Here is a 17,154-nt window from a genome sequence, read left to right as displayed (position 1 = left end):
ATCTAGTATATAAAATGTTTAAAATATTATCTAATATTTCATTACTGTTAATGAGGAGCAGGGTGGCTTGCGTGGTTAGGGTGCTGGGTTGACAAGCAGAAAGCCCACATTTGAGGCCTAGTTGCTGCAGTGGGACAGGGTGAGCTCCTATAAATCTTTCCAGCTCTAGCTGACCTAGCAGTTCGAAAGCGTGCATTCAAAAGAAGACAGATAGGTACCCCTTTGATAGGCTTGTTAATGGGGACATGAAAGGAGCCCCCAACTGGGCGCCCCACAGGCAATGGTGATGTCACAGCTAATCCTTTCAACCTGGAAGCAACTCAACCTGGTGCTTTTGACAGGAGTGCAATGCAATTACTCTTAATCCTTAAAGTCTTCCTTTTTGTTTTCCCTAGGTGCATCAGATTCCACAGGGAGACAGACAGCTGAAGCCTCCAAAACCCAAGAGGAGGAAGATCTCTAGATAACATTGAATGTCTTTGTTACTGATCTGGCTCTTACATAACATGCACATAATTTTCATATATATAGATATATATATATATATAGATATATATATATATATAATCACCACAAGGTGCTAAACAAAACAGTGGTACAGTATTCTTATTGCTAAAGAGGGAGAAGTTAATCCAGATCTTCTAAAGATTGAAGAGTGTCTATAAATCCTTTTTTTCTATAATACTAAAATTGTGATTATAAAATTATAGTCCAAATGTTTCTGCAAAATTTTCATTATGTACATAGATAAAACAGAATTTCATGACGATATCTGAAATGTAAATAGTGTACTATTGTCATGTACAAGCATACCTAATGCACACTTTATCTTTTATTGTACAAAAGAATAGTGTACAAAATTCTTTGGTTTCTATTGAGTACACATACAAGAGACTACCAATGTAAAGTGATAAATAAAAATACAGCCTAAATGCTTTTATATAATAATGTAAAAAATGCTGTTTTTGTATTTAACAGCAGTGAAAAGGCATGATTATGTAATCCCCTAATTATGACATAACACTTTTTGCCACTGAGTGTTCATTTATAGTGTCTGTTTGGAATGAACCTGGCCTGGAAGTACTGTACTCCATTTTGGGTCCCTGTAGGAGAGTGAAACCTTGCAGATTCCTAATGGGATGTGGGATCATAGGTCAAATTAAGATATGAAAAGCTGCAACTACCAGTTGCATGGTTGTTGTTTTTTTAAATTGAGTTTTAAATTATAGTATTGTAGATTTTTTTAATTAAAAATATTTAGATAGACTATTGAGTCAGCTTTAACAGAATTTCCTAGCTACCCGCTTTGAAATCAGAAACATATCAGCATTCATTTTTACTACCTTTCCCCCCTCAAAGCTTTTAACAAAGCCTAAAGTAGCTATTCCAATTTATTTAAGCAAAGAACACAGTTTTTATTAAAGTATGAGAGCAATAGCCCAATTGATGGATTCATTGTTGTTGCTAATTGTTAGCAGTAAGATTACAATTTAGCAAAAACGTGTTCCTAAATTAACAAAGGGATTCAGTGACTAGTTGTCCTTGGATATTTTTACTGTATTCAGTGGACTGGATGAGCGTAAGCAGTTACTGAATTCCCCTGCCTGCCAATACCAACAGCATTTTCCTTATTAATACTAAAGGTTAAAGGTGGCTTGCTAACCTATTAGCGGCAGTGGCCAGGATCCAAAGGACTCCACAGCTAGTTCAGTGCACCTATAAGATTTTTCAAAGTATCTTTTGAACAAAATCTCCTTTTTCCCAGTTTGGAGATTACCAGCGTTCTTGAACCATTGGCAACTTTCAAAACAATTCTTTCCGATACGGTGGAGTTCTCGTTTGAGAAAGGTAGCAATTAGTTCAAGCCCGGTTGAAACAAATCCAAGTCCTTGAATGGACCTAAGGTAGTTCTTTGGATCCCAGCCAGTGATTTTATCAGTATTATGTAACATATCAGATTTATTTTATTTAATAAGAATTATTTATACCATTAACAGATTCGTATATATAAATATATAAATATATCTTTATATATATTTATATTAATGTGGCAGAAATGTGCAGGTTGAATCTATTAACCAGATTATTTATGTTATGTTAATTTTGAAAGAAATGTGAAGCATATATGTTAGAATATGATAGTACACTACAGATACATGAACCTGAAGCTGTGAGGTTTCTCAAAATACCCAGTGTGTACCTTTGAAAGAAATTATAATGCAGTGTCATTTTTAATATGGGTGCTGCATATAATGGCAGTGGCCTTCCCCCCTTTTCCAAGTATCCCAATTCACTCTGCCTAGGCCCAAGATGGAGTCTCCTGAGGACTACCTGCTACCTCTTCATCTAGGAGCCACCGTTGTATCTCATCCTGGAACGTCATTCCTTAAAATGGCCTAGTTACCTCTCCTAGCAAAGATTACTGGTAATCAGCAGTATCCAAGGCTGATGACAATAAGTCTATAACCAAAATGTAGTGCTTATATGAAGAGAACTTATCACCTGCCCAAGTTCATGTTCTCTGGGCCCCACTCCACTTTCCATGTGAAATGAGCCCCAGAGGACAACAGCTTTCGGGAAACAATTCCCCACACTCCCCCAGTCAGTTCTCCTTCCCAATATACATGACTCTAGCATGCAGCTAGATCACCTCCTCTCATCTGGACAGCTCTTATTCCTTTGTCCACACCCCAGTCTGAGGGAATGCAATTAATCACACTAAGCTACAGTGACCTGGAGACAGGAATTCTTCCACCTTCTACCTGATGGGTAGGTTCATTGTGTCTTCTATGTGATGGCAGGGTAGTCTCCACAATCCTACATGAAAGCTCATTTGAAATGATACTTTGTGTAGATCAGTTAGCACTCTTTTATTTTTATTTTATTTTTTTGTTACTAGTTGATGTGTTTGTTATGTTTAAAGAGTTAATGTTGTCCATTTTTCGTACCAGCCGGCTTTCTGCTCGTGTCTAAACAGATGTTTCTATTCATGAATACTCATGGGTGTGTGTATGGGTGGATGTGTGTTTATATTTAGTAGTTTTTTAAAGATTCTTTTTTGTCCCTAAAACTGAATTTGTATTGACCAACCCTTCTTTTGACATTTTTAACTAATTAGGTTTGTACTCTTTTCTCACCAATGTATACTTTACATTAGTAGACTATGTAAAGTATTTTTGTGCACTCGATTTCATTGGTTAATATTGGCATTGATGTGGGTGCTAGGAATAGTTTGTTTCAGTCCATACAGATTTTTCCCTCCTTTTTAGAGTTTTTATGGTTTTATGTAAGCAGTTGATGTAAATATTGTGAGCATTACAGGTCATGCAGTGTTGTAACATTTTTAAAAATGTTGCACATACTTTACAATTAAAAAGCTGGTCGCTCGTACTTGAATTTGCCCATAGAGCCATTTCTTTCTCTTTGCATTAATGCATAAATGACTTCTTTTTTTAAAAAAAAACAAACAAACAAACTCAAGGCCCAACCCTATGTTTTTGTTGTTGTTATTGTTTAACAAATCTATATTTTTCTAACAGAAGATTTTAACATTTAAAATGTTTTGCCACCATTCTAATTTATAATAATAAGCTCCTATATTTAGAGAATGGGGGAAAAATACCTTCATTTGCAAAGGTAGAAAACAAACTCAAGGCCTGATTCTGTAACTTGGCACGATGCAGAACCAGTGAAATTGGGCCCCATAAGATGACTAGCCTCTCATTAGCTCAATTAGTGGATGTTTGTGTGGTGTTTTGAGGATATAAAGTGGTAACTATCCTCATGTGTCTATTTATTTATTTATTCTTGGTCAATTGTGATAAAAATTATATAAAATCAAAGAAATTATTCTTTCTATCATGGAGATTTATGAACACATTTCTGTTTATGAAGAAGTTTTAGTTCCTCTAGCCAATTATTTAGACTGGCATGTACTGCTGGCACTAGTTCTGAAAATCATATCCAAAGGATGGAAATTAATATATGTCCCATAGCAGTTATGGCCACAATCTCAAGTTTGGGGTTTTGTTTTAGTCTTCATATTTAAATTGACCAATGCCATTGTGCAGACAACATGCTAATAACGCAATATTATTTGTGAATTCCCAGAATTTATCAGTATAAAATATCATGGTGGACTGAATTACCTTTTTATTAGCTACAGTTTGTATTTTGCTACATAGGGTTTTTAATATGAATATTCCAGAAGAGCAGTAGCATAATAATGCTTTTCTATTTTAAAAGAACCCCATTCTAGTCTTATTAAGAGTTAGATTTTTTTAAAAAAAATACCAGTTTTGTAAAATTTGATAAAATTGTCAATATTATGATTAAATCACACAAAAAATCTCACTGTGATGTTCTCTTCCGAAAGGGGGCCATATTTGCACAACACTGAGCTGGGAGGGTTGCACATCCCTGACTTAACAATGGGGTGTACATTGTAATATTAAATAATCAAAAACTAATGCTGAGTTAAATATTTAAATCTGAGATTCTTTGGCCCTCCATATTTGCATGTTGTATCCACATTCTAATATTGGTGTCAATTAATTAAATACCATATCCACAGGCCCATTAAAACTTGAAAATATATATTTTCTTCTATACTTTGCACATTACTTCTAGTGAAAGCTTAGTATTATCCTTTAATTCATTTATTTTGTGGAACTTACCTACATGAAGTTTGCAAGTGTCTTGAGGACATGAGCAAAAATACTTTAACTTCAGAATATAGTCTATGCAATTAATTGCATCCTACATATTTCATCTGACACTTTAAAAACTGGTGCTATTCACAAAGAACGCATATTTCTTTCAATGCAGTTGCAAGTGTTTTTTTGATTATCTGTGGAAGTGACCAATGGCCAGATGATCATGGAAATCCCGATTTTTCTTCAAATACTGTAATCAAATACACACATACATCACTTTTACAAACACCTACATTTCAGAAAGCTAGCTATGGTTCAACTTTTGCAATATCATTTTACAAAAGAAACCCTTACATGAAGAAATAATTAAGGGTGTATATGTTTTGGTTGTTATCATTTTGGTGAGCCTAATGGTCTACGACATGGAATATAGGTCTTATTCAGTGAATGCATCACAATTTTGAAACATTTTTGCTATTCCATATCCCACTTAATCATCAAAGTCCCTGTAATTCTAATTAACTTTCTAAGTCTGCATGACTAAGAGTCAAGATTCAAGAGATACCATCAGCTACAGGTACAGGTAGCCCTCGACTTACAACCATTTTGCGTCCTTTCTTGCCACAATTGTTAAGTGAATCACTGCAGTTGTTAAATTAGTAACAAGGTTGTTAAGTGAATTTGTCTACCCCATTGACTTTGCTTGTCAGAGAGCCACAAAAGGTAGTCACATGACCCTGGGACACTGCAACAGTCATTAATATGAATCAGTTGCCAAGCATCTGAGTTTTGATCTCATGACCATGGGGATGCTGCAGTTGTCATTAGTATGTAAATGGTCTTAAGTCACTTTTTTCAGTGCCGTTGTAACTTTGAACAGTCACTAAAAGAACTGTTGTAAGTCAAGGATTACCTGTATTTGACTTCTGAAGATGAAATTGAAAATCGTCATTTTAAAACAAAATTAACAGAAATGATCTGTTGAGATAAATACTTTCCCTTTCTTCAAGTGGAAGGATTGACTTCCAAATGAACCAAATTAAATTTGTTATGAAACTAGGAAAAATGTTTTGTTAAAGTGACTTTTATTGTAACTCCCCCACCAGTCTTACCCAGTACTAGTATTGCTTTTTTAAAATAGTGTTAAATTATAAGAAAGTAAAGAGGCCAGTATACAGTATTGGTTAAAGAACAATGACTAATAAATAATTTTCCAAAGATTCCTAATCAAATTTGAACCACTTATGGAAAAATGGGTTCCAAGGCTCTGAAAAGCATTCATATATATACTAAAAATAGCTTCTATTTCTGATATCAATAGGTTTTGATTTTATTACTTTTATTTTGGAATGATTATAATTGCTTTGTTCAGTTTAATATTCATAGAACACTTCACCAAAGTTCTGAAGAAGTTGGGATCAGACTAAACGTTCTTTTTAAATCACTTTCATAGCCAAACTAGTACTAAAGTTTGTAGGACGCCTATTGTCTGTGTTACATAAAAATAAACTTGAAACAAAATGTTTCAGAAAGCTAAAGGGAATGAGAATTGAAAGGGATAAATTCTTTCTACTGCCTAAAACATGAAGTCATTTTTTGGAGTACATGACAGGTAAGTTATCTTAAGGTTATCTAAATAGCTTCATTGTTCTATCTGTTTTGTTTCTTCCCACCTATCAATATCCCAGGCATCAAGGTAAATATAGTGGTGTCCAATGTTGTCCATGAAACAAAACATTGTCCATTAACAGAGTCTTAGTTCTACTACTAATTCAATCTTAGGCTCAGGGGATCCCTAAATCTCCAGATTTGAACATTGTGGCATCCACCACAACTGCCTTCTATATAACCACACTTTTAGTGCAGCAAACATAGACAAAAAATAGTTTTGATGAGTATAAAAGTTCAGAGCAAAATTGTGGCCTTGAAGAGAATCTCAGGCACAAAGGTATTACAGGTTAGGTTGTTTATCTGATGGTATTTCTAAACACAGTGGATGTTATTACAGCTTTAATTGCTAAACAAATCTGTTGAGCCTTTTTTTATTATATATTAGTATGGATTTCTGTGATTTTAACTAAACATTTATTCCATGTTGAAATTAATATAACCAGCGATTTAAAACGAAAACAACTCATCATGGAATTCCTTCAGAATAAAACTTGCAATAATAATTAATACTAGATTTTAAGACAAAAATATGGCATTCTGCCTATGGATTCTAATCTAGGTGCTTTTATTAATAATAGAAAGAATCTGAATTTTAAAGATTCTAGAAAATTATCCTTTTTACACCGACTGAGCAACTATCAAGCTAGGAAAAGATAACCTTTAGAAAGTATCACTAGCTTCAATGAAAACTAATACGAACTTATTTCTCCCATTTAAATAGGAGGACTTTGGTAATATGTTTAGTCAGCTGGTGGAAAATTGGAAGTGTTGGGGGGATGGAAATAAAGTGAATTAGACTATTAATTGATAAATCATCCACAAGTATTGATAAGCACTATATTTAATTTATTTCTATATCATTCTGTTAAACCATTCCAATTAATATGCATTTAACACAAGAACAGAAAATTAAATTGAAAACATCCAATATCAGGTACATTCATATATGTACAAGTCCCTCTCAGTGTGGGTGTGGGGAAAATACATAGAATGTATGCACTAACAGACAGGGTAAGAGCTGGTAAAATAAATAATAGACAGCTGAATAGCCAGATAAAACATTCTGATGAGCAGGCATCCCAAGAAGGGGGGGGGGGGGGCGGGGAGACCTTTTGAAAATAACTGCAAAATGACAGTTTTTAACTTATGACCCAAGAAAGAAGATCAATGATAGTAATAAGTAATCAGATAATGCAATCCTACATGTAGTAAAGATTTAGTAATAAGCTCCATTAAGTTCAATGGTATTTGCTCTCAGTGTATATGACCGCTGGGTGAAAATTTCACTTTGCGGGGAAAAAAACACCTTGGAAGTAAAGAATATGCCAATAGAAATTTCCCAATTCTGGATATGTCACAGCAGGACAATTTGGTACTGAGAAAATAACAGGCACAGGGATTATTATGATTGTTAATAACCCTATTAATAAGAACAAAAGGGCAATAGGAAGAAAAATAAAATGAAGAACCTCTCAGATATTGAAAAAAAAATCTAAAGCTTTTAAAATACGCATGTCAGTACATAAATCACCTTAGTGGGTTTTTTTTTTAATATGTCTATAAAAAATGTTTGATGCAGAATGGATGTTCTGAACATCCTTTAAAATAAAGCACGGTTGTATTACTTAAAAATACTTCCACCATAGTTTTCAGAATAGCCGGCACTGATTTCACCAGAACATCCCAGCCATCGTTTGAACTGGCTACAGTTTTTGCATGCCGAAAAGGCATTTCTGGCTGAAACAGCCAATCGCATGGATTTATCTCATCTCCCCCATCCACGAGTCAGATCCCATTCCTCTGGCCCAGGGGTGTCAAACTCGCGATGGCATGTCATCACGTGACGTATTGCAACTTTTTTCCCCCTTCGCTGAAACGGGGCTGGGCATGGCTAACAAGTGACGCATCCAGCCCACAGGCCGCATGTTTGACACCCCTGCTCTGGCCCAACAGCCTTTAGGACAGAGTTTCTCAACCTTGGCAACTTGAAGATGTCCGGACTTCAACTCCCAGAATTCCCCAGCCAGCATTCGGAATTCTGGGAGTTGAAGTCCGGACATCTTCAAGTTGCCAAGGTTGAGAAACACTGCTTTAGGAACAGCTTTTATAGAATAGAAAATTATTTTGGAGACTAGGGAGGACTGAGGTACCCAGTCTTCCATCCAAGCTGTACTTAAAATGTTTGAGAGGCCGATAATTTGTCGCTTTTTTGATAGTAAAACTCTGTGGGAATCCCTATGGATGAGTCATTTGTGTGAATACAGAAATATCTGCTCCTAGGAGTATAAATATGCCACAGAAACAGGTGCATGAAACATAATGCATTGAAACATACTGAAACTGCACTTCCACATAAGAGCTAGGCTCATCAGGTTGCTATTTACCATAACCGCAGTTTCTTGTCTAAGCTGCAGTAGAGTGGCTTCACAATAAAACCATGCTTTACAAATCCAGTGGTTAAACTCATATAAGAGAAACCATAGAAACCACAACATTGATTCTCTGAATGCAGGTAAAATGGGGGTTGGGAAATTCAAGAGACATTTCTACAACAGTATTTCTGCATTTCAAGAGTACGAAAGATGTTTTAAATTTTCGATATTAATTCCAAATTCTAAAGTGTACCTTTTCTGCAGATAGATTCAATAATAACTAAACTGATACAATTATTAATAGTAAATTGATTATTGGAGGAGGCATAAGCACCCAGAAATAAATACTACAAAGGACAAATTTAAAAGATAAATGAGAAAAAAATCATTCTAAGATCTGATCTTGGTGACAAAGAACTAGTACTGCCATTTTGCTGTTTTTTTTACCAAACTTTTCATAGCTTCATTAACCTGGATAGATTCTGGTTTCAATTAGACCTATTTCAGATTTGCTGAATCTATGGGACAAAAAGAGGCATAAATCAAATTAAGACTTGCAGGGCTACGAGAACTGAACTAAGTATTATTTTCAATACCTGCTTTCTTTTTTACAATAGATTTTAACCATTTTTTAAATTGGTAAATTACTCAGATCTGTAGTTTGCCTTCTTCCCATTTTACAAATGCTAATCTAATTTTGCCAATCTAAATTTGATTTTGCAATGTTACTTACGGCAAGAGTCAACTACAATTTATTTTTAAAAAGTTATGTATGCTTGAACTATATATTTATACTGAGTTTGGCCTTCCACATATAAAATTATAAAATATGGGTTAGCCTTTTTTTGCAATATGCAAGCAATCTACCATTTTATAATATGATAAAGTTTAGGGCTGTTACATTTTTCAAAGTCTTACACTCATGTGGTTTCAAATGATTTATTGTCCCTATGTCCTCTTGGTTTTATTATTGTCTACATTTCTGTCTGTCCTCTCACAGCAGATTGCTTCCTCCAAGTATAAAATTAAGTTCCTCATAAAGAAAATCTAATCTAGATTTTAGCTCTTAATAAATTCTGAGTAGTAGCTGAAATCCAAAACCACAAAAGAAGAATCACACAACTGCATGAGCCAGTGGATTTGTGATGGCAATCCTGGCTTGCAAAATACAAATAAAATAGTGCTGCTCAATGTTCCAGAAACACAGTCGCCATGGCAACTATGCATGTAATTCTGATAATGTGACATGGGCAACACTTACCAGTTTTCAGTTTGTTTTTTATTATTATTATTCCAATGTCTGCTGCTTTTAATTTTACTACATTTTTTTAATCCATTGCTCTGTGGATGGAAGAAAGAAAGGCTAAAGGGGTTGGATGTGTTCATGTCTTGCAGCGAAAATAACATGGGGTATTGTGGTGTCTTTGATGCCCTAAGCTTTGGGAATGTGGTCAGAGGCATGGCAAATTATCTCGCAAGAGAGATGTGAGTGGAGAGAATGAGAAAAGGGGACATAGTGTTAAAGCAAAGCAAAGTTATACATTATGGAAAGGTGATGTGCCATGAATACAAAAGGTTTGTGTGGAAAGTAGGATTGTGATCCTGTGGGTCTCCAGAGGTAACTTCTCCTCGAGTGGGGAGGGAATGGAGATTTTACAATATCCTTCCCCTGCCATGCAGACCAAGCCATGCCACGCCCACCAAGCCATACCCACAGAACTGGTAGTAAAAAATGTTGAAACCCACTACGGAACCAGTCATAAGTCAAGGACTGCCTGTATTTTGTAATCAACTTATAACAGGGTAAATGAACAGCAACAATGTAAGGTTGTAAGAAACGTAATAGCAAGGCATTTCCTGCCAACTTTGAAGTAAGGTCAATTAAAATTGGAAAATGGTGGAGTTCTGATTCCATTCCATTCAAAGGCCATCTCTATCAACAGAAAACTGAGGGAGCCACCTAAGACTGTTGCTGCTGGGAATATAGTATGATAGCAAGATTTTGATGGTAAAATTGTGTGTTCGTCTTCTGCCTTTCAAGCTTCCTTTTCAGCCAGATAGAGAATAGTGTCTCATCACCACTAGTGAATTAAGAGGCTAGTCGCACTTGCTATATAGAGCATCTTAAAGATATTGTTGTAACAGAATATCATAAATGGGCAGTGGATGATTCTACTGTATAAATCTCTGATGTGGGTAGCCCCTAAGTTTCAACTGCAGTCTCCTTCACTTTTCTCCATGGAATAGCATTTACGGTGGTCTGACTAGGTAACCAATATTTGATAGCAGCCACATGAGAAGATCACATTTCCTGATGCAATTTGCAATTTGCAATTTTAATAGATTTGTATGCCGCCCAATCCCGAAGGACTCCAGGCGGCTTACATAAAAACAGTTTAAAAACATTTTAAAAAGTTAAAATACAAAACAAAGATGAGTTAAAGGAGGGCACAACATACACTCAATCTTAATGGGGCTGAAGATCAGTCTAGATCAACAGCCCCAGGCCTGCCGGAACAGCCAGGTCTTAACACACTTACGGAAGGCCAAGAGAGTGGGAAGGGTTTGGATCTCAGGGGGTAGATCATTCCAAAGGGCTGGGGCAGCTACAGAGAAGGCTCTCCCCCGCGGACCCGCCAGACGGCACTGCGCAGTCGATGATACTTGGAGGAGGCCTGCCCTGTGTGATCTTATTGGGCGCTGGGAGGTATGTTGCAGGAGGTGGTCACGGAGATATCCAGGTCCTAGGCTATGTAGGGCTTTAAAGGTAATAATCAGCATCTTGAAGCATGTTCAGAGACCAATGGGGAGCCAGTGCAGCTCGCGGAGGATAGGTGTAACGTGGGTGTACCTAGGTACACCCAGTATTGCTCGCGCGGCTGCATTCTGGATCAATTGTAGTCTCCAAACACTCTTCAGGGGCAGCCCCATGTAGAGTGTGTTACAGTAGTCGAGCCTTGAGGTGATGAGGGCATGAGTGATCATTTGGAGTGCCTCCCAGTCCAGGTAGGGTCGCAACTGGTGCACCAGGCGAACCTGGGCAAAAGCTCCCCTGGTCACAGCTGACAAATGATGTTCTAGTGTCAGCTGTGGATCCAGGAGAACACCCAAGTTGCGAGCCCTCTCTGAGGGGTTAAGATTGCACCCCCCAGGTTTAAGGGTGGAATGTTTGGACTGTTTTGGGGAGGCAGCATCCAAGGCCACTCAGTCTTGTCAGGGTTGAGCGCAAGCTTGTTCATTCCCATCCAGACCCTGACAGCTTCCAGGCACTGGCCCATTACTTCTACCGCTTCATTGAGTTGGCACGGGGCGGACAGATACAGCTGGGTATCATCCGCATACTGTTGGTATCTAATCCCATACCGCCGAATGATCTCACCCAGCGGCTTGATGTAGATGTTAAATAGGAGGGAGGACAGGACCGAGCCCTGCGGCACCCCATATTCCAGGGGCCTAGGGGTCGACCTCTGTCCTCCGACCAACACCGACTGCAACCTGTCAGAGAGGTAAGAGGAGAACCACCGTAAAACGGTGCCTCCCACTCCCACCTATTCCAGCCATCGCAGAAGGATGGTCAATGGTATCGAAGGCTGCTGAGAGGTCAAGAAGCACCAGGATAGAGGAATGCCCTCTATCCCTGGCTCGCCAGACATCATCGGTCAGTGTGACCAAAGCAGTTTCGGTGCCGTAACCAGGCCTGAAACCAGACTGAAAGGGATCTAGATAATCTGCTTCATCCAAGGTCCGCTGGAGTTGGGAGGCCACCAATTTCTCAACAACCTTCCCCAAGAATGGGAGGTTGGAGACTGGACAGTAGTTTTTAAGGACCGCTGGGTCCAGAGCAGGCTTCTTAAGGAGGGGTCTCACCACCGCTTCCTTCAAAGGTTGCGGGAAAGACCCCTCCCGAAGCAAGGTGTTTACAATCCTCTGGATCCAGCCTCATGTCACCTCGCTGCTGGTCGAAACCAACCAGGAGGGACATGGGTTCAGTAGACAGGTGGCGGTACTCATCGCTCCAATGGCCTTGTCCACTTCCTCAGGAGTGGCAAGCTGGAACTCACTCCACAAAACTTGATCAAGGCCTTCCCTCGGCATCTCTGCTGGCACTGTCCCAATGGAGTCCAGGTCCGTCCGAATCTGAGTGACTTTGTCTGACAGAAACTGAACAAACTCCTCAGCTCTTCCCTGTAAGGGTTCACTCGCATCCCTCCCTTTCAGGAGGGAGCAAGTTATCCTAAACAGGGCGGCCAGATGAGATTCTGTGGACGCAATAAGGGTGGAAAAATGGGCACATTTTGCTGCTTGTATCACCACTAGATAAGACCTAATAAAGGTTCTTAGTAGTGTTCGGTCAGATTCGGAGTTACTAGCCCTCCAGCGTCACTCTAGGCGTCTCTTTTGGCGCTTCATCTCCCAGAGTTCCTCGGTAAACCAAGGCGCCCTCCTGGATCTACTGCCGTGGAGAGGCCACAAAGGCGCAATCTGATCTAGTGCCCCGGCTGCTGCGGTATTCCAGGCAGCGACCAAGGACTCCGTCAAATTGTGGGCAAGGGAGTCAGGTATCTCCCCAAGCTCCATCTGAAATCCCAAAGGGTCCATCAGGTGCTTGGGGTGGAACCATTTAATCGGTTCCAACTCCCTGCAGTGGGGGAGTAGCTTCCAGAAGTCAAGCCTCAACAGGGAGTAATTTGTCCATGACAAGGGCGAGATCTCAATCCCCTTTAATTCCAGATCACATCTCCACTGCCCCGAGAGAAACACAAGGTCGAGCGTGTGTCCCGCCACATGAGTCGGACCCTGAATTACCTGGGTCAAGTCCATGGTTGCCATGGAAGCCATGAAATCATGGGCCCCATCAGAGCGTTCGCCAAGAGATGGCAGGTTGAAATCCCCCAGTACTATCAGTCTGGGGAACTCAACCGCCAGTCCGGCTACTGACTCTAGGAGTGCAGGCAGGGCTGTTGTGACACAGCTGGGAGGTGTCAGCAACAAACCCACTTGACCCCCTAGGTCCAACCTCATGAGCAGGGACTCACACCCGACATTCTCTGGAGAAGGGATCTTGCGAGGAACTAATGATTCCGGGATTATAACAGCAACTCCTCCACCCCTTCTCTGGTGTCGTGGCTGGTGGTGCACCTGAAACCCTTCTGGGCACATTTCTGAGAGGGGGACTCCTCCCTCGTGGCCCAGCCAGTTTTCAGTAATACATGCCAGGTCTGCCCCCTCGTCTAATAGTAAGTCCCGGACGAGGGGAGCTTTATGAACCACAGACCTGGCATTTAGCAGCAGCAGCCTGACACCAGGGCCCTGATTTCCCATGCCACCTGGTTCCCGAGTTGAGCTATCAGGGCCAGAATGAGGGATCGCTGTGACATAGCGAACCCTCCTTCCCCGGTAATGGCTAGTCCTGAAGTTCCCATCGTACCTGCCCCTCCCAGTCGCAACCGTAATGTCTGTCCCACCCCCATGTCCGTAGACCCCCCTCTGTCTCTCAAGGCCCCCGCTCTACTCGGCAGGCCATTCAAATCATACATTCTGGGATGAGAGATGGGTCCGGGCCCCCATCCACTTCTGCTTCTGCACTCAGTGGAGGGGGTTCCAGGCCGCACTCTCAATCCCCTCATACGTGTCAACCAAGCATTCTCCGCAAACATACCCCACTACAGTTTAAAAAGATACAACAATATAATAAAAATAATTACACTAATTTAAAAGAAGGTGGGTTCATTAATTCACAGGCATACACATACATTCTACATACAAGAAGAAGAAAAGAGGGGGGAGAGGGGGTGCGCAAATATTAAAATTGGTGTTAAAATTGTGCAAGTAAGGTTGCTGGTTCGTGGGATAGGGACACAAAGATCAGGTTGATGACAAGGGGATGCAGAAGAAATAGTTCGTCTTCTCTTCTCTCCCAGATAGTATGGTAAAGGGAGGCAGAGGTCTAGGTGGTTGAGCTGGTGCCTCTAGAGTAGTAATAGGTAGTAGTGGTCGTGATAGAGAAGAAAACAGGATTATATGTCTGGAAATCCAGGAATCCAAAATCAAAAGTCCAAAGTCCTTAGGCAGTCCAAAGTTCATGAACAATCCAACGGTCATAAGCCGGGAGAGCCAGGTGGTAAGAGTAATAGAGCAGAGAGCCACAAAAGGGCAAAGGAGAGACCACAGCGTGGAAAGAGTCCGATCGAATGGGGGTGGTGGGAGGGGGCGCCTGCAGGGGTCGTAGCGATGGTAAACCAAAACAACTGTCCACCTCCGTCCGGCGTCACACAAAACAGCCACCCCACCCCGTGAAGACAGACAATGGGCCGATACCGCTCCGCAGATTTCCAAAGGCTTCCAGGCTCTCCCAGTCACGAAGAACCAAGGCAAATGCTGCCTGGACTGCTGCAAGCCAAGATGCGATGAAGGGAAGGGAGGGGGGCAGGGAGGGCCGTGGCGGCAGCAGCAAAGTCAGCCACTTGACCCCGTTTGGTGCCATCTGGACCGGCCACCCCCTCGTTGGCACAATAGCATAGTGCGGTCCCAGAGGTTCTCCCGAATTTCTCCTGAGTTTTTAAGTCTAGAGGTAGGCCAAAGGTGCCAGCGTCACTGGAAGCTGCCGGGCGCTGCCATCTTCGCTAGTAATAGAGACTGCCAGCAACCACACAGGCTGGCGACCAGCCAGAGAAAGCAAGCCCCCAGTTGGTCATCTTGCCTGATTCTCCAAGTCATATCCTACCGTTTGGCCCCTTTCTTGTGGGGCTCGCCGATAGGACCATGATGTTTTTTCCGTTCTTTCGTCTATCCCCGCCGGAGCAAGGAAGCTCTCGGCCATTCACGAACTCGCACATGATGTTGATGTTTGCGACTTCCAAATGCAGAAGCATGCCATTTAGAGATGGAAGCTTGTTTTTTTTATTATTTGGGGACATGGATTGCTTTGCCATGACATGTTGTAAGGTTGAATCAGTGGTGGGTTCCTGCATGTCTGGTACAGTACAGCCATACCAATAGTAGCCAGGAATAGTTGATAGCATACCGGTACGGTGGTTTGTTTTGCCCACCCACCCACGTTCTATACCTGTTTTTAAAACAATTGGCCAATTGTACACGCGCGCACAGTGTGCGGTGCCTGCGCAAGCCTCAACAAGCAGCTGGGCATCGCAGGGGCAGTGGATTGTGCATGCGTGCGCAGCTCACGTGCACAAACAGGACGTACAGCCCTGTGACCAGCGTACCGGTAGCGACGGTAAGAGCAACCCACCACTGGATGGAATGTCTAAGCTCTGAAGCCAAAGCCAATTAATGAAGGGGATTTAAGCATTTTCTAGCCCAGTAGCCAAATAATTATATTTAATAGCAAGATGACCTTCTTTCAATCTTACAACTTTCAAAGAGAATACACTTGTGCAACTTTGAAGGTTTGTGAAAGGAAAGGCACGTTGATTGCCTTTCAGAAAAAGGAGCAAGGAAGGAGCTATGAACTCGTGTAGGAGAACTCAGCAGGATAAAATAAAACATCCTTAACATAAAAAAGCATTTAGCAAGGTCATTAGAATTCCGCCATTGATAAACCTTGTAACACAAACACAGAACATGACTCTTAAGTATTTGAAAAAAGGAAAATTAAGGGCTCCGCTGAGATTTATGTGTGGGTGAAATTTGAAACATAGGAGGATTAGTTCCTTAGCAGTTGTCTGAGGAACTTAACCCAAGTCCCCCCCAAAAAAGAAAAAAACCCAAACAAAACCTCAACAATGGCTAGTTAGTATGCAATGTTTTGTTCTGTGTCTCTGGCTTATTCAAAGCATATTCCAATGCACTTTCAAAGCATTTTAAATCAGATCAAAGGCCACGCTAATCTGAGGAGCACACATGCTCTATTTCTCCAGTTCATACTCAGACACAGTGCCTCTGTTACTGGAGGTAACACATAGACAAACATTTTCCCTTACAAATTTATCTAATCTCATTTTAAAGCCACTTAAATTGGTGGCTAGTGTTTCCTCTTGCCAGAGAAAATTCCATACTTTAACTGTGAACTATGCAAAAAAAGCATCCATGGAGATTCTCAATTATTCAGGTCATGGTTGTCTGGAAGGTGCGTTGTTGTTGTTGTTGTTGTTGTTGTTGTTGTCTTCTTCCTCAAAGAAAAAAACAGTCCAATTATCTTTTGAAGAAGGGGAAAAACTACCTTTGAGATTTACAAAGAAGCATTTATTTTAGTCGGGAGGGCTTCAAAAATTTTAGCAAGTGGTCCTCTGCCCAGTTGCTGGGTGGGTGTGGCCATGGTGGGTGTGGCCTAATCAGCCTCTTGCACCATGAGGTGCCCTCTCCTGGTTCCGGAGGCTTTCCTCAAGCCTCTGGGAGGGCAAAAATGGCCTCCCCAGGCTCTGGAGGCCCTCTGGAGGCCAGAAACAGGCCCGTTTCCAGCCTTCCCAAACTTCCAGTAGGCCCTTTTTTTGCCCTCT

General features: G+C 40.7%; 1 protein-coding gene across 2 annotated transcripts in view; it reads left to right on the top strand.

The window, feature by feature from the left end:
- Positions 1–4,350, top strand: part of MBD5 (methyl-CpG binding domain protein 5) — a 153,813-nt gene extending 149,463 nt beyond the window's left edge. For both annotated transcript variants that reach the window (XM_032211578.1, XM_032211569.1), the window contains exon 12: positions 396–4,350. In XM_032211578.1, coding sequence (XP_032067469.1) covers positions 396–467 — 72 coding nt within the window. In that variant the 3' untranslated portion in view covers positions 468–4,350. The remainder of the gene's footprint in view (positions 1–395) is intronic.
- Positions 4,351–17,154: the final 12,804 nt, after the last annotated feature.

Source organism: Thamnophis elegans, chromosome 1 (genome assembly GCF_009769535.1).
Source record: "Thamnophis elegans isolate rThaEle1 chromosome 1, rThaEle1.pri, whole genome shotgun sequence".
In the NCBI taxonomy this organism is placed as follows: Eukaryota; Metazoa; Chordata; class Lepidosauria; order Squamata; family Colubridae; genus Thamnophis; species Thamnophis elegans.
This window is presented reverse-complemented; position numbering and strand designations above follow the sequence as displayed.